We start from the raw sequence: 21,207 nt of genomic DNA, 5'->3' as shown, positions 1-21,207 counted from the left end.
GTAAATCACAAGGGGACTATGCGAGAGTGTTGGGAAGTCTGATGTATATCATGAATTGTACACGACCAGATATAGCATGTGCCATTAGCAAACTGAGTCGGTTTACAAGTAATCCCAATTACACACATTGGATGGCAATGAAACGAGTTTTGGGGTATCTGAAACATACTCAAGACTATGCTTTGCATTATAATAAATATCCCGAAGTGATTGAGGGATATAGTGATGCAAATTGGATCACTGGATCGTCTGAAGTTAAATCCACGAGTGGGTATGTTTTCACAATTGGGAGTGGAGCAGTGTCTTGGAAATCATCCAAACAGACTTGCATCGCCCGTTCCACTATGGAATCTGAATTCATAGCTTTAGACAAGGCCGGTGAAGAAGCTGAATGGCTCCGGAATTTCTTAGAAGATATTCCATTCTGGCCCAAACCTTTGGCTCTTATATGTATACATTGTGACAGTCAAGCAGCAATAGGAAGGGCAGGGAGCGTAATGTATAACGGAAAATCTCGTCACATATGACGAAGACACAATACCGTTAGACAACTCCTCTCTAGTGGCGTTATCACGATTGACTATGTAAAGTCAAGAGATAACGTAGCGGATCCGCTTACAAAAGGCTTATCTAGAGAGGGAGTTAGTAGATCATCAATGGGAATGGGGTTAAGGCCGAGGACAAGTCATCATGGCGGTAACTCTACCTAGCAGACTGGAGATCCCAAGAACTAGGTTCAAAGAGATCAAACAAAGTTATGACTGACGGTTCAACATTGTCAAACAACTCAACCCATTCTCGGATGAAGACAATGTTCAGAAATAAGGATAAAACTTTATGGCTTGTTAATGAGTTAATAAAGCATTAAGATTTTTAATGATTATCTAAATCTGGCAGTGTATGACCAGATAATGTGGTTATAAGACCACATGTTTAGAAATCACCTATGTGAGTGTTAAGTGTAAGCCGCTTTAAAAGGGAATGATAGTGAAGGCCCATTCTCTATGCACTCATGAAACCAGGCGGTGTTCATGGCTGAAACGAACACAACCGTGAGAACCATAAATGGTTGAAGGTTGATTGTGTGATTTATGTTGTCTAGGTATACAACAAAGTTCGACGGTTCAAAGATATCAAATCTACCGATTGATCGAGTATATCCGATGTAAGTTCACTACGGAAAGTTCAAAGGGAAACCTACTTATCCAGATGCAGTCAATCTTCGCTTGTATATCACACTTGTCCGCGCATTCTTTTATATTATGGCCATTCCCCATTCATGTGGGGGATTGTTGGGTTTTTTGATATTGGTGAATGAGAAATAATGAGATGAAAAGTGAAGGGAATATAAAAGGTCCCTTTTGCTTTGGTTAAAGCATCTGTCCCACATAGGAAAAAGAGAGGTGTACATATTACATTACACCTTCTCTAGTTGCTAAAAGGGTTGAGGGGGAAAGGACCCCACGCGCCGTCGTCGTCGCTCGCTCGGCTCGGCTTCGGCTTTGGCTTTGGCTTTGGCTTTGGATTTGGCTTTGGCTTTGGTCAAATGATCTGATTGATTGATAATTTAATTTATTTATTTATTAATTAATTAATTATTTCCAGATTCTGACCCGTTAGTGACCCGGATCCGCGTGTATGACCCGTTTCTCCCCGGATTAATTTAAATTTCCCTCCGTTTTTTTTTTAAAATGTACATTTTCTGAAAGGTTGCAAACCTTTCTGAAAAGGTGCAGACCTTTTCCCAACCAGTGCGTTAATGGCTATAAATTCCAGTTAATATTCAGATTATTACTTACGAATTTTCTGAAATCCTCTATTCTTCTACTCTTCTTAAAAGTTTTCTTTTCTGTGTGATATACTGCCATTGAGTGGTTCGCCGCTACCAGAATTTGGAGTACTACTATTTTGGTAAGATAATCGTTCTATCCTGGGAGGGGATATTCCATCAACCTCGAGTACTGTGAGGGGAATAATTTCCTTAAAGACACACTTTGAACTAAGTGGGCTCGATTATGTTCTGAATATATTTTTTCTAACACTGTTTCTGTTCATTTGTCCATTTTCTGTAATTTACTGGTTTTAAGTTTTTACAGATTGTATAATCTGCTTTTACTAAGTGTTTTATAGATTCAGAAACTTTATTTAGACTTATACAGATTATTTTTAAACAACATATATATATATATAATTCACCCCACTATGGCACTATCAGAAACGTAGATATACAAGCTACACACATTCATAACAGAAAGTATTCAGATAAGAATTTCATTCCTAATGTACAGATACAATTGTTGTGAGTGAAATGAGCTGTGTATAGGCCTTAACCCTCTGAGAAAAATCAATAGGGAACCTAAATGCATGTCAAATATGGGAATTGAGAAGACCAAAAATACAAGGTGGAGAAGAATCATAAAAAATAATAAAAACCGAAAACCAAGGGGAAGTTTATGAACCCTTCAAAAATTTAGTTTACAATGAATGTGATGAGAAACTTCAAATTTCAGGCAGCCAAAGAAACAAAGGAATGGCTTCTCGATAAGATTTCCCGTTCAGAGCTGAACCTGAATCAAAGAAACTGAGACACTTTTAGTTACCTTGAAAAGAAAAAGAAAAGAGAAACTGTGAATTTAGCCAAGAAATGCCCACTCACCTATAAAATGGGAATTTAGTTATCAAGCTGACAACTGCTAAATTCACTATAGACAAGAGCAGGTCAGTGTAGTTTTGCAAGCTTGTAACAGTTCTTTCCAATTTAATTTTTCTTTTACTATTGATCTTGTCGTCCGTTTCTACTATTAAGCATTGCTTTGCAATCATTTATCAATTCCTCCAAATTAAAATTGCACTCCTTGAATTATGTCCTGTAAACCTCAATCACACCTTCACCAATAAAGCTATCTAGTATCCTGCAAATTTTAGAATGACATTCTCATGAAAAAGTCTTCAAACAAATGTTGATATGTGGTATTAAAGGAAAAAATCTTCAAAGCATATATCCAGCATGATCAAGAATGCATGAAGAATAGACCCTCAAGATCATTCAAAAAGAAAAGACCAACATTTCAAATGATGTTCAATAATATTTCCCGAACTATCCACCAAAAGTACACACAAACCTTACGACGTGCTGATAATTGCTTTTGCTTTGTTGGCTTGTAGACAAACTTGCTTAGATCCATGTCAATAGAGGACCTTCAGTGAAAAGGTAAATTCAGAGATGGCAGCAAAAACAGACAAATTTTTAAGCTAAACATTAAACATAGATGTTTAAAATAGCATTTACCTATTAGTGCTGGTATTCTTAATATCTTTTAAAGGGGCTCGTAGTCCACTGGCTCGAGAACCATTTGAGGTGTATCTAAATGATGATATGACTGAAACAAAATTTTCCATTGATTTCTCTGATATTTGAGAATAATCTCCTAAATGAGAGATGTTGGAACCGAATTTCCCTTGTCCCTTCTTTGTCTCCTTAGTTGAATCATCTAGGTTGGAGTTGAAGTCGCCTGAAATAGAACGAAAATCTGATGTCTCTCCCTTAAAGAGATTCTAGTAAAGATAACCAACAAAAGCTCAAGGATGACGGAGATTCTTGATAATTGAATGACAAAGCCTTTTCTTTGTAAAAAATGGTACCGAAAAAAGCAAAATAAGAAAATATCAAGTGTTCAAATTATCACATGGAGCAGAACCACAGCCACTTGGCAAGCTAAAAGAATTATCCGATCTTCCAAATAACTTGAAGAGTCAAGTCGTGGAAAATTGCATCGCTGTCTCAAGAAATATCTCCAACATAGCATATCCTAATTATGCTGTCCTAGTTGCAAGCACAAATCAAATGTTGACCAGTGAAAAAGTTCATTGGGGATAACAACAAGAGGAATCTTTAATTACAAAGAAGATCCAAAAAATCCAATATCCAAATTATTGTCAAAAGAAATGCACGTGCCTTCTTAGGTAATTTCAGGCAACAAATCACTAGGATATAGAATTCTGTAACATCTGTATTGTAGCATGTTAAGGTTAAGTCCAACATGCCCTAGGCTCTTACCACATTCCTCACCTGTATTAGCCCGAAGACTCCTCACCTGAACCTTTCATTCTTTTTAGGTGGAGTTCCTGATGGTACTTTTTCTTTTTTGACTTAACCTCTTCCTTTAACTATCTATCAGTAAGCAAAACATCTTTTTTCTTGTACTTTGATTTATTGAACTCTGACCGTCATTATTTTGTCAACAAAATAAACTAAATTCAGCCACGAGCAAGCTGGAATCCGGCTTTATAATCGTTAAAACAGGAACAAAACCTTTGATATTCTAATAGGGGAATTGCACCAGTTCCACATATATAACATACGCCGGTAATCATCACTAAACTACACGTCACTAATACCAACAGACATGTATGTTCTGCTTTTGAGTATTGCAAACGTTCCAACTTCTTTACTAATAATGATCAATAGTAGGATAATTAACCACAAAACAGACTCCTACATCAACCACAACGTTTATTTCTACAATGCTGTACATAGAAGAAAATAATCCATCATAAAACATACACACTGCAGTTTTTGGGTTTCCCTTCATTCATTGGTGGAGCCACCGCCAATGAAAGGGTTCCAATCAAACATCCATTGTTGGAAATTGGACAGTGAAATAGGGCAAAAACAACTTTTTCATATATATATAAATATATATAAACTTTTTGGATCCCCTTGACGTAAGGAAAGTTTTCATAGTAGTGACAAAGGTAGTTCAAATTTTGCTTTAGGCATGTTTGAAGTTTTTGAATCCTCTTGTTAAAATTCCTGGTTACGCCAGCGGTTTCATTCATGTGCTCACTCACTTGTTAGTTGAAATTTTAGTTCCGACTTTACAAAAATATACCGTAGAATTTCGGTTAGCATACCGAGATACATTTGCTGCTATTAAAAAGAAAGTGCACAGCTCCAGCATTTCCAGCACAAATTAGGAATATCAAATGTAAATAGAGACAATGATCGGAGTAAAATAATTTTCACATAATGAGTTCAAAATAATGCTTTTGGCCTTTCACGTACCTTGATAGCCAGATGTGTCAGCCTCTAAACAATCAGCACTTGCATTTTCCTATTAAAGAAGAGACAATTAGATGTAACAATCTGCAAATTTTAGTAAATTTTGCGTCAATTAAAGTGAAGGATGGAAGGAAGACGCGTCACAGGAAAGCAACTTACAGTTTGAACAGTGTCAATGAAGGTAACCTTCCTTTTCTTTAATCCCCTTTCAGAGCAATCATTTCCTGAAGAATCCCTGGGATAGGTATGTTCCAGCTCAACAGCAACATCCGAGTTGCCGTGAGAATTTTCATTTGCCAAGTTCTTCTGAAAGTAAGAACTCCTTACTATTACTCTTTTTTTCTCTTTCTCTTTCTCTTCAGTATCACCTGCAGGAACTTAAAATGAGATTATTGTCGGAGGAAGAAAGCATCATGCTTGATAAAAAACTTAGAAATGTTTATGTACTGACCACTTTCTGCTGATGGCTTATGCTGAAAATAAGAACTCCGTGGAACAGCATTTTTAACTGCTGCTAAAACTGCTCCATTCCTTGCATCTGCCATAGAATCAAAATCATTCTCCCGCATGCTGCTACGAGATTTATCATTGGCAGCCTCATTTATCTCTCTCTTATCATCCTGAAAATCTTCCTTTTTGTTATTCTTAAGAAAATAGCTGCTCCTCACTATCACTTTGTTTTTGGCAGCTCGTGTCTTGCTCTCACTTAAATCCAGAGCACGCTCATTACTCAGTGTGATGCATGGTTTACATATTGGATGCTGCAGTGGAACAGTTTGTAGTCCTAGGCCATTTGCAATTTCTTCCTCTTGTGGTAGTCCTGCTCGGAGAACACAAGGAAAGAAAGTATTTAACTGCAATTATTGATGCTCTATAGAATTCTGTATCTTTACCTTGACTTTTTGACTCCAAATACATGGAAGCTTTCAAGAGAATATCATCATCCACCTAAAGAGAGGAAATTACTATTCAGAGAGATGCAATCAAAATTCCGATATGATACAACAATGTTATTGTCAGAGTAGTAACTGCAAAACCATTAATCTCACCCGAGCAGAAGATACACCCAGAGGATCAGGCGAGGACATTGACAAGCTCTCGAATTTATAAGAGTCAGCTCTACTGCCTGCCCAAGGGCTTGAAACTCCAACCTTTGAATTTGGAACAATAGGGCTAGTTCTTGGTGCCCTAAATTTCTGTTTTGCTTCAAGAGAAGCAGTGCCTATAAATGTTAAAGGACACACAAGCTTACCAAATATCAGAGAATCATTTACTATTGTTCCTGTATGGATACAAAAAAATTGAACTTCACATATCTCTCAACATTTACACCTCAATCCCAAACGAGTCTGACATCGGCTATATGAATCCCCTATACCCATTCCACTCTATTTGGCCTAACATCTAGCACACATTCAAACGCCGATGGGGTGGGACTAACATAACTTTCATCAGAAAGAAGGATTTTACAAACTGCAGATTACACAACTCCCATCGGGGAAAAAGATTTTACGCATAACTCTCAAGTGTCTCTGGATGTAAGTTCTCCGCAATAGCTGGGAAAGTCAACTAAAATTACTATACTCAATCCTAAACTAGGTGGATATGACTTATGAACCCTCTATATCCATTCAGCCCTATCTGGACGAGTTTAATTCTAATGTTGGTTAACAATTGTCCAAAATAAGAGGTTCTCTAAGTTTCATACTTATAGCTACACTGACATACACGTCTTTAACCAGCCAAAAAGACTCTTGGCGAACGTCAGACCTAATATAATATCCATAACTCTATTCAGAGAAAACAAAAAAAGAGAAATACTTGCAAAATACAGATTTACGCCATAAACAAGAAGAAGATAATCTATGTTCAGATACCGTTAGGCTTCTCCTCCTAATATGGAAGGTACATTGCTAAAGCAATTGTCGTAAACATATGGAAAAAGAAAAAGAGAATCACAGTTAATGATGCTTTGGGCTCCCAACAACAGTATATAGTATAAATCTATGTACTAGTACAATAGGATACAGAAGTAGTTGGTCAGGAGATTTTTCTGTGCAGGCAAATCAAGCTTCCTCCTTTCACCTTCCACTTTGAAGTCATTCAGTTCATAAGTTCTGCTATGAACCAGGTCAGCAGCGTTGCCTTCTTTCTGGTGCATTATAATTCTATAACTTAGTGAAATATAGACTTGATATGAAGTATATCTAAGGTTAATAAAAGGAAAGAAACATTTGCACACTACATCAAATTTTGCATAAAGTTGCAAAGAATAGTTTTCATTTGCATGGAAATGGATGAACATCTATAATCATAAAAGAGGAAGACACACAAAAAGAAGCATGGCTAGGAGAGGTGTTATGCAACAAGAAAACCACTATGTTTTCATGCCGGCATGCAGATCTTCACTAGAACAAGAAATAAAGTCCAGATATCCCTCAGAATGTGGCGCTATATTCAGTTACTCCTGTGCCATTTTGATTGACCTGCATCGACTTTTGCGGAGTTCAAGTAATTTTTAAGGGAATGAGGAATCTTATGTTGAGTTTGGTAGCAAAGGGTTTAAAAGTACACTTAAAAATATAAAAAGGTAGAGAGTGAGTTAGAAAGTTGTCGAATCAACTTTAAGTTAGTACATAGTATTCATTTATTAATTAAGATTAGTGGGAGAAGAAATTGTCATTTTAGAAAGAGGTCAACTTATTGATAGGGACAAAAACATTAAAAAGATGGTTAACCATACTACCATAGGCTGCCTCGAGTTTCCTTCAAACCTCAGTACATTGGGAACATCAGTATTGCTGAAGCTAGAGCATAAATGCAAATAATGACGTAGATTTGAAGAAAAATGTAGGGAATAGCACTCAAAAAGTTGTTGGTCCTCTAACTCAAGAGAACTGAAAGGGAGAAACTTCATTAAAGAAAAGAGGACTAAAATTAAATACCTGAAAGGGATTCATGGTGAAAGGATCAATATCACCTTTTGCTATTCCTTGAGCTACTTCGGTGGGTATCAGCGTTCTCCTGGTTAAGGAATGGCTCAAAGAAAAAACTCCAACCAAAATAAAGGAGATTGATTCTTACAGGCATCAAAGTTGCTTAAAGAATAAATTTGTAAGGATATGGGCCTAGGAAATCTAGATCTTGACTACCATGGTCAGAGAGCTCGGACAAATGAACTAGATCTTCAGTAATGAGATCATAAACTCGTTGATGCTGGAAAGTCATAATTGCTTTTTTGAAAGATTCTTCATACAGCGGAGAAACTGCAGCAGTATTGTACCTCAAGTGCTTAATGACCTGTAAACAAACAAATTAGTTTCTATTATCATGCTCATGTAAGTGCTCCGTAATAAATGCAAGTCAATAGATAAGCTAATAATACTCACTTTGTCAGAACTCTTGAACTTTTTTATAAGTGCATGAGCTTTTTTGAGGCCCATTCCAGGCAAGGACTGCAAATAGTCACAACCGCTCAAGATGCACATCTCAAGAAGCATCTGCTTTGTGAAACCTGTTAAATTCAGTTCCTTATTTTGGTCCAGCTTGGAATACCGAAACTCAACACCTTGCCCAAACTTATCCATTTTGTAAATGATCTGGATTCAACAAACAAGTACCAGGACTTCCATAACAAAGTACAAAAACATTGTAACAGCATAAAACGAAAATTTTCTAACAAACTTGCCAAAAAGCAGCCAAAAGCTTACCCTGGGACAACCAAATGCTATTAAATCCGAGTCCTCAGTTATAACAGCATCAACCTGTTTGCTGATGGCCAGAAAGGTCATTTGGGCATCTGCTTCATAAGGAGCCACTACGTAACATACATTTTCCAGCTTTAGGACCTTCAAATGCAAATATTAGATTATCAGAAACAAAAGGCTGACTTTTTGCCGTAATGAAATCATGTTGGAATACAGTACCTGTATTAGATCGCGAGCCATTGAAGGTGATATATCAACAGCCTTCTGATAGCACTCATAAGCAGCAGTCATGTTTCCATTAGTTTCATGCTCTATTGCACGAGAAAGATTTTCCTTCCTAGACCTGCAGAAAAATGTATGAATAACTTCACCAGTCTCATCTTGAATGGCACACTTACAAAAAATCTTCTTTTTACTCAAAATTAAGTAAAACGTGCATTATTCTGAGACTAAATAACAATCATAGGTCAATCTCTCAAATAGCGTTTTTTCAACAGGGGAAGTATGAAGTATTGTGACTACAAAAATTGCATTAAATAACTTTTCTACAATGAACAGCACTATCTTAGACTCAAATTTCGTGCTATATATTCTTTATAGAAGGAAGAGTAAAGGAAAACACCGAGAAAGAATATGGTTGTAATGAAGGACAGCACAAGACAATAGAGACCATAAAAGGATTTGCAAGTTGAGAGAAGTTAGAAAGGTTAATCTATCTATATATCTGAGCTGGTTTAAGTGGAAAGAAGAAAGAACTTCATTGGCAAGACGACGGGTAGATGGATGTCATTCCGGGGTTGATCACACCTACAGAAGGACCGTCTCTCTTTTATTGAAAAAGAATGAGGGAAGAAGTGGTGAATTATGGTTAAGAAATGTGACGTGTCAAAAGAACAAATATGATTCAGCTGCATATCCTGGATTACTTCAACTTCTTAAGATACCTTCATCTACCAAGGAGTAGCATCAGTATGGGAGTCATAAGTGTTGCCAAGGTCCCGGGGAAAAACTGTCATTTGGGTGGAAGTGGACAGATTGACTAAGTATGCCCCTTTTATAGCCATTTCACATCCTTGTTCTGCAGTGAATGTTCTCAAGCTATCCATGGAACAAATATTTAAACTTTGTGGTATGTCAAAGGATAATTTAAGTGACAGGGGGCCAGTCTTTACAAGTAAGTTGTGGCAGGTATCACAACTAAATAGGAATTCTATTGACATAACTAAGACCTGATTTATAATTACTAAGACCTAATTCACAACTCAGAACTAAGACCAATCAAAAAGAAAAGGAACTCACAACTAAGAAGTTAAAGTTAGGAGTTTATAAGTACCTTCCCCGCTTGTTCTCCTGTTCAATCTTCATTGGTAAGGGACCTCCGTCAAACACAAGAATAGGTTTGACACCATGATGGCGCAATAAATTTACTCTGTGCATGCAATAATCAATATGCCTAAAAGAACATAAAATGAAATACATTGTCAGGGTTTGCACTAAGCTAACAAAAAAAAAAATATATATATATATATATATATATATATATATATATATATATATATATATATATATATATATTCTTTTCTGCCATCAATAAGACTTCCATTTTCAAGGAAAGAGATTTCAAAGACGTTTAATATAGTGAAACATGAAAATTTTGTGTACTTCTCTAAAGGTAGTTCACACTTCCTGATCTCAACCAAAATCAATCTTAATGTGAAATCTACAATATTTTGGGAGTAGAATATTTTCTTAATGTGATCTTAACAATTAATCTTCCCTATAGTAGACAACACAAAATATTTTCCTTCTAACAGTATGTAAACTTGTTTGACCTTTGTTCCATAAGAACTCTCGTTTTTTTTTTTTTTTTTTTTGATAGGAACTCTCAGAATCCAACCAGGAGATAAAGATAATAGAAAAACCCATAGCAACAATCCTGTTAAACCCCAAGGCAATGATATTTTTTTATAATGAAAAGGTGAATTTACAAAATGCAATGATACATACATAAAGCAACATTCCTTGCAAAAAATGTCTTGTTCAATAAATTGGTATAATCACGTGGACTCGGATTTGTAGTCCCTTTGCAATCATTAACTGAATCTAAACTTTATCCATATTACACATAAATTGCAAAAGAACTATCAAGTGAACAAGAAAAATACTACTACAAAATACTTATTTGAGCATCACTTTGCATAACAAAGACATACCAAGAACCCCATCATGAACATAAAATCATACAACCTTAGAAAAATGAAACAACAGAGATAAAAATAACAATAATGTGCCACAAAGTAATGTAAAAAAAAAAAAAAAAAAAAAGCAGCAACCCCATTATCCCCCCCCCCCCCCCCGTTTGATATTTAATACTCCATAAGGTTTGCACTCACTCTCTTTCAATAGAAAAAAGGAAGAAACTACCGGGAGTTGAAGAGTAAGACTCTGACCAACATTTTAAGATAGCATTTTTTAACCAAATTAATATGGGAAAAGTTGTAACTTATACTATTACTTTTCACGTAGTTTTCCAATATATAAAATTTAGTATTATATTGAATTAATCTAAACACAATTTAGCTTCAACGCTTAGTCGACTCACGAAAAGCAAAAAATATCACATAAATGGTACGGGGTAGTACCCATTAAAAACAGAAAACAAAAACAAGAAAGATTCTTGTACACATTGAACCATCAAATGATGAAATCATACAACAAGAAAACAACAACACACATAAAAAGAAACAGCTAATAGGAGGGGAAAAAAAAAGGTGAATACTTGGTAGTAGGAATGCCTTTACAAAGGTCTTTGCTACAAGAAAGTGCACCCTTATGCAACCAAGAATATGTATCAACAGCAACATTGCACCCCTTTAAGTCCTTGATGTTAATGGGTAACATTATCGATTTCAAGAGGGGTAAAAGCCCTTGTATACCCATTGTTATGTAGAGTTCAAGAATATTTCCAATTTTGAGAAATGGGTTTCAGCTAAAATTGGTGTTAAAGCCCTAATTTGTCAGCTTTTTTAGCATTTGGAAATATATTCATTTCATAGAGAGGAATGGCGGGAAGTCTTTTTTGAGAGTGTAGTAATGCGGGGAATCTGTGGAAATTTGGTGTATTTTTTTTTATTTTTTTTTGGGGAAACTTGATGTTACTCGGGCTTATTAATTATAGGTGATTAAAAAGTTTTAAAATTGAGTGGAGATAACTCAAGTTTTTTTATCGAGTAGAGGTCATAATATTTGGATTAGTGATTAAGAACTTTTAATCATATTTCAATTTGCCAAACAGTTTTGTTTTTATTACTTTAGCCTCAAATTTTATTTTTTACATTGGCCCAACTTAATCTTACTTACCTAAAATTGGTGGGGAAAAAAATTCCAAAAAACACATAGCCCCCACCCCCAAATAAAAACAAAAAAATAATAAAAAATATTGATTTTTTTTTTGTTTTGTTTTTTCACCAGCGCCCCCCCAACCAAAAAAAAATTTAAAAAAATTGGTTTTAAAAAAAAAAATGTTTTTGGTTTTTTGCACCCCACAAAAAAAAACCTTGAAAAAAAGTTTTGATTTTTTTTTTTTGGTTTGTTACTTCACCGACCCACCCACCCCAAAAAAAAAATGTTTTTGAAAAAAATGGTTTTTTACACCACCCACCCACCTCCGCCCAAATAAAAAATCTTGAAAAGAAGTTTTAAATTTTTTAATTTTTTTGTTTTTTACTCGACCCACCCATCTTGTCACCCCCTCCCACTCCTCCTTCTCCTCTTTTGCTGTTGCTGCTTTCGTCTTTTATTTAGAAAAAAATTGCTCAAGAAAAAAAACACTCATCCAATTTACATAATTGTCAGACCAAATTTCACTCGTGTAGCACTGGGCATTACTTCGTGGATTATTTTCGTTCATTTGATAAGTAAAAACAATGTTGTTTTATTTCAATTATTCATCTGGGTATAGCTGCTAAATGCCTTAAGGCCTAACTCTTGCCCAAATAGACATAATTTTACTACTAAATTTTGTCTTGCGAATAAAGGCAATCGTGCAAATTGCCCTTCATTGGTGGGATAAGAGCTTTTCCATTGGGCAATTCGCATAATTGCCCTTTTTTTGGGGTGGTATTTAAATTTTGCCCCTCATATTTGTGGTCTTTAAATTTTGTCTTTCGGCTAAAACCCATAGGTTCCGGGTTCGAACCCCCGCTCAGCAAAAATTTTAAAAAAATTTACAAAGCAGAGTTTAAATTTCGTTATGCCCCCTCCGGCAGACTTTTAGTCATGTTTAACTAAAAGTCTGCCGGAGGGGGCACACTTTGCCTTGAAGTATATATACGTTTTTTTTTTTTAACTTTTCAAGGTAAACTTTTAGTAATGCCTTAACTAAAAGTGTGCCCCATAAAACATAACTAAAAGTATGCCCCATAAGGCGTAAGTTTTCCTTAAGGCATAACTAAAAGTTTGCCTTATAAGGCAAAGTTTAAATTTTGCTATGCCCCCTCCGGCAGACTTTTAGTTGTGTTTAACTAGAAGTCTGCCGGAGGGGGCAGACCTATAGTTGTGTTTAACTAGAAGTCTGCTAGAGGGGGCAGACTTTTAGTTGTGTTTAACTAAAAGTCTGCCCCCTCCAACAGACTTTGCCTTGAAGTATATATATATATATTTTACTTTTCAAGGTATACTTTTAGTTATGCCTTAACTAAAAAGTGTGCCCCAAAGACATAACTAAAAGTATGTCCATAAGGCGGAACTTTTCCTTAAGGCATAACTTAAACTTTGCCTTATAAGGCAAAGTCTATGCCTTAAGAAAAGTTCTTGCCTTATGGGGCATAATTTTGTCATGCCTTAACTAAAATTCTGCCCCATAAGGCATAACTAAACTATGTCTTAGGAAAAATTCTGCCTTATGGGGCAGACTTTTAGTTATGCCAGATCTGGCATAACTTTAGCTTTTCCTTAAAGATTATATGCTGGATCCGGCATACACTCCCCCAGTCCTGCCTGACGAAATTATTTTTTTATTTTATGCCTGAGCGGGGGTTCGAACCCAGAACTTCATGTATTCGCCCACCTTTCCAAGCAAAGGGCAAAACTTAAAGACCACAAATATGAGGGGCAAAATTTAAAGACCACAAATTTGAAGGGCAAAATTTAAAGACCACCCCAAAAAAAGGGCAATCCGCGCAAAAAAATGTTTTCCATTTATACAAGTTAAAAAGTTGTGGTGGATCGGGTTATAGGTAGGCAAATGGGTATAGGCCCAGAAAAAACATTTCCCCACCTTCAAGTCCATTTCTTGAGACAAGACTTCGACAGTTCTTAGTTCTTGGACCATTACTGTTGGGTGAAAGGCTAAAATGACTTTTTATGAAAATTAATTAAACTTGATGATTTTTATCTTTAAAAATTTAGTATAACGATTTTTCTATAATTCTATATATTTGATGGCCGTATGTGTAATTAAGCCATCCAAGATCTTGATCTCAAGTGATTGTGGAAACTCAGCACCCCTTAGTAAAATAAAAACCTTGGATATACTTAATAAATATTGTATCAACAATATTGTTACTATAAATACTTTAAATTGTGTGATAGTAAGTAATTTATATTAATATATTATCTTTTGAACCAAAAGTAAGAATAAAAATTAGTCACTGTGCCTTGGTGTTATCAGTTACTATAATGTTATTGCTGCTATTTTCTTACTTCTCTTTCCATTCCACCATATTCTCTCTCATACATTCATAATGTTTTTTTTTTTTTTTTTGGCTTAATTTTTTTCCCTTATAAAACCACTCCAAGAATTTTGTGTTCTCACTCAGAAAGATTTGACAGCAATGCACTTAGGTGGCTTGTAAAGATTAGTCCATAAAAAATTAAAGTTTTATGTGATCATATTCTTATCTGCCTAACTGGCATGCGTGAACCATATGTTTCTTAAATTCTTATTGTAGTAGAAAAATCTGCAAAACAAATAGTAGCAGTATATAAAATTACTAATGGGAACATGCTGACAGGGTAATAACAACAGATAAGATTTATAGCAGTTGGGAAGGCCAAAAAGCACATTTTCCAAATTAATTAAATCAAGCAACTGTGGCTACCACGTGGTCTACTTATCATGGTAATTGAATATTCTAAGGCGTCTACGAGAAATGCAATTAGATAAAGAAGAGCGTTATATTACTAAAAAAACTCTTCTTATGCATGTAATAATTTAGCTAAACTTGGCAATCGGAGTATTGTCTATCTAACTAATGTAATGTAATGAATGCTTAGTATCAATAAGCAATACCTTCTTTGACCAAAAATTAAAATTTTGTGGAGTGACTAATTACTTTAGCTTTTTACCACATTGGTTATATATTTTACATTTTTGTTTTATTATATTTCAACTTACAGTTTTTGGGCTTTATATCTTTATAATTTAATAATTTATAAACGTCAATGAGATTTCACCACAAAAATCTTTTAAACTAAGGTTGAACCCTTGAATAAATTGTACTAAATAATAGAATTGATAATATTTTTATGAAGCTGTAAATATTTATTACAATTTTTGTGCAATAAAACCGATTATGGCATATTACTATATTTTTTAAATTTACTTTAAATACTAGATTTGCTATGAAGAGCTTCTAATTTTTACTTAATATGATAGTGTGAAATACCTCGTCCTCATAATTATTTAAACTTTTTTCCCGATTTTAGGGAGTTCATGTTGGATCAGGAAGCTATATAGTCATGATCTAAATATGTGTACTCTATTAAAACAGGACCCATCCATGTTTTTTCTTTTTCGCTACATGATTCATGTGGCCAATTTGAAGTTGTAGACAGAGACAGGCCACACCTAATTGGTACTACTACTACTAGTATTCAATAAAAATGTCAGCATATGAGTGAATTGCAATAATGGGTGCACGCCACACGCACAATTTTACTTTTGTGGAAAATATCAGCAAAAATTGGCATCATCTTGAACATTCTTCGGTGGTCTTTTCTCCAAAATTATTTACGGGAAAAAGGTGCAACTATACCCCTCAATTTTATGGCTTAGAGCATATATATTCTCGTTAAAAAAAGATACATATATATCCTTGCTGTTACGTAAATATTGCAAATATAACCTTTCGCTAATAACATTTAAAAATAATGATCATTTAGCTTGTTTTATAATTAAAAAAATGTCACGTAGTTTTTTTTTTTTAAATTAAGTTTACCCATTTTTTAGTAGACTTATCTTTTTAAAACCACGCGGTAATTTTTTTTTCAAGTGAATCGGGTTTAAAAAAATGGATACACTTATTTTTTAAAACCAAGGAGATATTTTTTCAAAACCAACCAGACAACCCACTATGAAAAAAAAGTTTCCTCGTGGCTGTAAAAAAATTAAGTATACCAAAAAAATGGATAGACTTATTTTTTTTGAAGTCACGTGACATTTTTTTATTAAAAAAAATAAGCTAAATGTTTTTTTTTTAAAATTCTCTCAGTGAAAAAGGTATATTTGCACCATTTGTGTAAGTGTAACGACAGAGTATATATATGCATCACTTTTTGATCGAAAGATATATTTGCTCTAAATTGCAAAATTAAGAGATATATTTGCACTTTTACCCTTATTTATTAGTTCAGAAAATTCTGCAACTTATTAGTTTAAGGATTTTTTAAATTTATAATGGACTTTTCAAGTTAACATTGTTTTATTTTACAAAAGGAATGACAAATTCAATCTCAATCTCGATGATGTAATTATCCGACCAAAGCTTGCCTTTTTATACTTTAACCTTATTTTTTGAATAAATATGGAATTACGTGTCCCAAAACGATTTAGGACCTCTAAAATTCAAAGAAAAAAACTTACCAAGATCTGTTCCATTATCATCTTTCTCAAAGAATGGGAGTAAAAAAGGAATTTATGTGAGTAATGTATCAAATGTTGAATGTTATTTAGAGTGCAACTTGTGAAATAATTTTCTCATTTCAATTCTTTTCTTAATGATCGATCAATTAGTTTAGCCTCCAAAGAGTAAGAGGAACAAGGTTCAATTCAATGGCAAGTTCGATATAAAAGCCGCGGTTATGACATAACTTATTGTTTCTTAATCAAAATTATGTCTATATGTGAAATAAATATAGATAATATTAGAAAAAACATTTTAAAATTGACATTTTCGACCTCAAACCTAACTACTTAAATCATAAACACTCTAATGATAAGATAAAACCACTGTCTTTGATTTGTCAAACGTAGTTCTTTTCCTCCTCCTTTTCTTGGAAGGGGAAAATTGACTAATAACGTCATTAGGGTAGGAATTGACCCGTAAGCATATTTAGGCATATGCGTATTTGGGGTTAATTCAATCATCAATTCAGATAACTGCTGTCGATAATCATACATGGAAAGGCGTTCTCCAGCTGGCCCCACCAATGGAAAACAAACAATATATTGATGTATATATGGGAATTGTCATTACATACATAACCCCACTAGCACCTTTAAAATGTTGTCTTAGCTTAGCATATTTATTTCTGAAAACTGGGAAGAGAAATTGAGATATTCTTGTGTTATATGTAAAATTCTGTTTTCTTATTTGAACAAGGAGAGGATGTCAGCATTAGGTGAATTGTACTCAATTTACACAATCTGCAGTTTTGCAGCTGGGATTGCAGGTACTTTTCTTTCTCCACCCCAATTCAACCATTTTACTTTTATCAATTGTGTCTGTTTCTGATACGGTGCTGTTCAGTTTTTTTTTAAAGAGAAGAAACTTTGGTGGTCAGCAATAATTGGATCTCATTTACTAAAGCTCTACAGAATCTTGAACTTTATTCTTCTTCTTTCTTTTTGGTTGATGTCTTTAGCTTTTTTGCATTATTCCCTAGTAAAAGTTCCATCTTTTTCTTCTAACTTGACAAGTTTTGGCACATAGTTGAAGGATATCTGTTAAAACCCCAATTGACTTTTGTGCTTAATGAGGATTGTTTGTTTAGAAAGTTGGTTCCTTTTCTTTATTGCCTTTTTTTTTGGTTGTTTCTTTGAGGGGAAAGGGATGTTGTATCAATTTTTTCTGGATGTGGTAGCTGTTGACCTCTTGATATGGACTTTGGAGATAATAAATGCTAAAAATCTAAGAGTATTATTCAGACCTGCTGTCGAAAACCCAAAAATTGAATGAGCTAGGGTGTGGTTTGTTCATCTTAATAATTAGATTCAAAGATTGATTAAGTGCATTTGTCATGTTATAGCATTTAGGGCAATAACTAAATTGGATTGGCATCATATTGATGAAGATCCAATAGTGTCTAAAAGTCAGACTGATCCTTCCTTAAAGCTTTAGTTTTAGAAAGCTTGACTTCTAAGATCTAAAGTTCCAAACAGTGGCACAGTGAAGGGAACAAAATGTTAATCTTCTACTTTTTATATTTTGAAGTCATCCTCATGGTTTGATTGGTCAGAAGAAATTGGAATGTAAGATAAGAACGAAGAGAATTAGTGATCTTGTAATTGCATAGACAACTGAACAGAAAGGAATGGAAAGAAGAATATATAAGTTTACTTTGTTCTTGCCTTCAAAATGCACAGCTATTTGATTCCCATCCAATTAGGGTGGTGGGTAGTATTATACTTCTCCTTCTATGTTCATACTTATCATTTCCTCTCTTGTCCTTTTCATTCATTTCCTTTCTATCCGACTGACTAAATCCTTCCAAGAATGAAGGTGTTATTCAATTTAACAAGCATAACACTAGAATTTCCATAAAACATGAGCTAAGTTGGAATTTTTGATTTACTTTCTGACCAAATATTTGGTTAATGTGTAATGCAGGGAACCTCTTTGCGCTCGTCTTATTCGTGTCACCAATGTAAGTATCCTAAATATTTGAACAGCGACAATGAATTGTAAGTGACACATACATTGCATAGAAGTTGATGGTATTCCCTCCTTTTTGCAGACCAACATTCAGAAGAATCATTAGAAGCAAGTCTACAGAACAGTTTTCTGGATTACCTTATATCTATGCGCTCTTGAATTGTTTAATATGCCTCTGGTATGGGACACCTATTGTATCTCCTGGCATTATATTGGTTTTCACTGTCAATTCAATTGGAGCAGTGTTCCAGCTAGTATATATCACCATCTTCATTGTTCATGCAGACGGGTCCAAGAAGGTAATTCTTGGTTCTTACATACCAAATTTTGCTAAAGTTTCTGATGCAAACTGATCTTTTGCTTATATCATTACATGTTCAATGCAGTTGAAAATGTTGGGATTGGTGCTTGGCGTTTTTGCTATATTTGCTGCTATAGTTGCCATCAGCCTATATTTATTTGAGCCTCCTAGTCGGCAGACTTTCGTTGGATATTTATCTGTCTTTTCTCTCATTTCCATGTTTGCTTCTCCACTATTCATTATTGTAAGTTTTCTCGAACAAAGTACTATCTTCTAAGATGATAAAGGTGCCAATCCTCAGACTAATTGGTTTACGAAACAATTTTTTTTTGGCAGAATTTGGTAATCAAAACAAAGAGTGTGGAGTACATGCCATTTTATCTATCCCTTGCAACTCTTCTCATGAGCGTTTCTTTCTTTGCCTACGGAATGTTCAAGAATGATCCATTCATCTCTGTAAGTAAATTTTCCCTTCTTCAGGCTGATTTCCATCTCTTTTACTTCCTTGATGTCCAATTTAAGTCAACTAATGTGTTGCATAGCTTTGATTCATAGAACAACACTGTTGAAATTTTATTATGTTCGAAATTATTCTCGTTGTTTCTGGAGATAAATCAGAGGAATATGAACTTTCAAAGTTTTCTCACACCACCTATTTATGAAAGATGAAACATTATTCTAGTTGCCTTTTAATCATTTTTTAAAAAACGGGAGAACTGAGAAGTGGCTAAATTAATGTTTTAAACCATCTAGAAAATGCCCAATGTTTGGCTTTCTGCATAACTGCTTTTACTTCCTACTGCATTGGCCGATGTGCTGGTGCATAGATAGTTGCTGCCATTGCTATTTATACATTACTTTTACACATTCGGGGAAGGGAGCCAAGGGTCAGGTCAGAGCGGACATGTGTGATTCACACCTCTTCACCTACTCTCCAGAAAATGAAGAACACCAGATAGCAAGAAATGTCCCTTGAAAGATTGCACCAATCCCACCACGGTGTTTTGGTTTTGTATTGATATATGGTGATTATTGTTGTCTTGTTGATGTATGTTGTTATGTTTTGCTTTCTGAATGAACGCGTGTTCTTCTGAATGTGATCAGGTGCCAAATGGGATAGGAGGAGTTCTTGGTGTCATACAACTGGTCCTATACTATAGATATAGCAATTCCAGAGAGGAGCCAAGAGCACCTCTTTTGGAGTCTTATGCATGAAATACAGAAACTGTGGCTGGAGGATTCATTAAGAAGCGGCACAAAACTCTCTTCTTCTTCTTTTTTTTTTTTTTGATTCTTTTTCCTTGTGCGAGAGTGTGGGAAGGTGAAATTTTTTTGTTACTTTTCTCTTTGAGGGAAGAATTTGGTAAGATGTGTTAAGAGTGATGAAGAGGGGTATACCAGTATAATGTCATTTGTGGGAAATTACAGTTATTTGTCATTTGTTCTGTGCTCAAGTTCACATTGAGCATCTATTGTTTAATGAAAGGTTCAAGTGCTGAGTTAACTCTCAGCAAGTATTCGTTTACTCTTTGGGTTTCCATCCTTATTGTTTAATGAAAAGTTTCAAGCAAGCATTAAACAAAAGATAGTGAGTGAGAGAGACAACAACTCGCTATCTTAAAGAATTCACCAAAAGAAATGGAGTTGAAACTAGAAAAAAGATCCTTCTAAATAATCAAAGGACCAATAGAAACTATTATCAAGGCTAAAATCTTATGGTAATTGTTGGATAAGTGGGTGATTCTCACTGTTCTTTCCTTCAAAAGCTCAATGTAATAGAAAATTCTTTTTAGGAACAAAAGGGATCAACCCAAGCTTATTCCCTTCTCTAATTCCCACTGGAATGTAATAGAAATTTTGAAAAATGGATCAATTATAACTATAGTATCCCATAATTATGAGCTAATTACACTTCAATACCCAGTTTGTTAGTTTACCAAAACGGTAAAAACTTATCCATACACGATAATTACACTAAATCAATGATAGCATCACATATCCTCGGCCTACTCTTCCCCTACCTATGGTTAATCAATTTATATATATTTGCACCTAATTTATTACTTAGCGATGGTAAAAAAACATTAATAAACACCGGGTCCGAGTATGTTTTTACCGACAAATACTTAGAAGAGGGGTAGAAGATGTGTACGTGATTTCAAAATAAGTCTAGGAGATAATTTATGTATTTTCCTATGTTAGAGAGGGTTAGAGTCCCATACTGGCTGGAATGATATTCTGCTTATATGGACTTAGACAAAT

General features: G+C 34.6%; 2 protein-coding genes across 5 annotated transcripts; one reads left to right on the top strand and one right to left on the bottom strand.

Annotated features, from left to right (window-relative positions):
• Nucleotides 1-2,257: 2,257 nt before the first annotated feature.
• LOC132623942 (exonuclease 1) lies at nucleotides 2,258-12,097 on the bottom strand. Of its 4 annotated transcripts, none has more exons than XM_060338757.1 (17): nucleotides 11,549-12,093; nucleotides 10,103-10,222; nucleotides 8,989-9,112; nucleotides 8,773-8,910; nucleotides 8,452-8,661; nucleotides 8,188-8,362; nucleotides 8,008-8,081; nucleotides 7,091-7,214; nucleotides 6,112-6,284; nucleotides 5,956-6,010; nucleotides 5,514-5,882; nucleotides 5,222-5,439; nucleotides 5,066-5,114; nucleotides 3,290-3,512; nucleotides 3,123-3,198; nucleotides 2,657-2,912; nucleotides 2,258-2,581 (listed from the first exon to the last, which is right to left on the bottom strand). In XM_060338757.1, exons 1-16 carry the CDS (start codon nucleotides 11,707-11,709, stop codon nucleotides 2,901-2,903), a joined length of 2,301 nt encoding a protein of 766 aa, XP_060194740.1. In that variant the 5' UTR covers nucleotides 11,710-12,093; the 3' UTR covers nucleotides 2,258-2,581; nucleotides 2,657-2,900. The 4 variants fall into 4 exon arrangements, with proteins under 4 accessions (XP_060194740.1, XP_060194739.1, XP_060194742.1 ...); XM_060338756.1 differs by having other exon boundaries at nucleotides 2,258-2,567; XM_060338759.1 differs by having other exon boundaries at nucleotides 2,258-2,567; nucleotides 5,222-5,430; nucleotides 11,549-12,087.
• A 4,970-nt stretch (nucleotides 12,098-17,067) lies between these two features.
• Nucleotides 17,068-20,470, top strand: LOC132623495 (bidirectional sugar transporter SWEET2a-like). Its single transcript, XM_060338260.1, has 6 exons — nucleotides 17,068-17,442; nucleotides 18,600-18,636; nucleotides 18,727-18,943; nucleotides 19,031-19,189; nucleotides 19,282-19,401; nucleotides 20,050-20,470. Exons 1-6 carry the CDS (start codon nucleotides 17,379-17,381, stop codon nucleotides 20,158-20,160), a joined length of 708 nt encoding a protein of 235 aa, XP_060194243.1. The 5' UTR covers nucleotides 17,068-17,378; the 3' UTR covers nucleotides 20,161-20,470.
• The last annotated feature ends 737 nt before the right edge of the window (nucleotides 20,471-21,207 follow it).

This window comes from Lycium barbarum, chromosome 12 (genome assembly GCF_019175385.1).
Source record: "Lycium barbarum isolate Lr01 chromosome 12, ASM1917538v2, whole genome shotgun sequence".
Classification (NCBI taxonomy): Eukaryota; Viridiplantae; Streptophyta; class Magnoliopsida; order Solanales; family Solanaceae; genus Lycium; species Lycium barbarum.
Note: the sequence above shows the minus strand (reverse complement) of the source record. Positions and strands in the feature narration are given on the sequence as shown.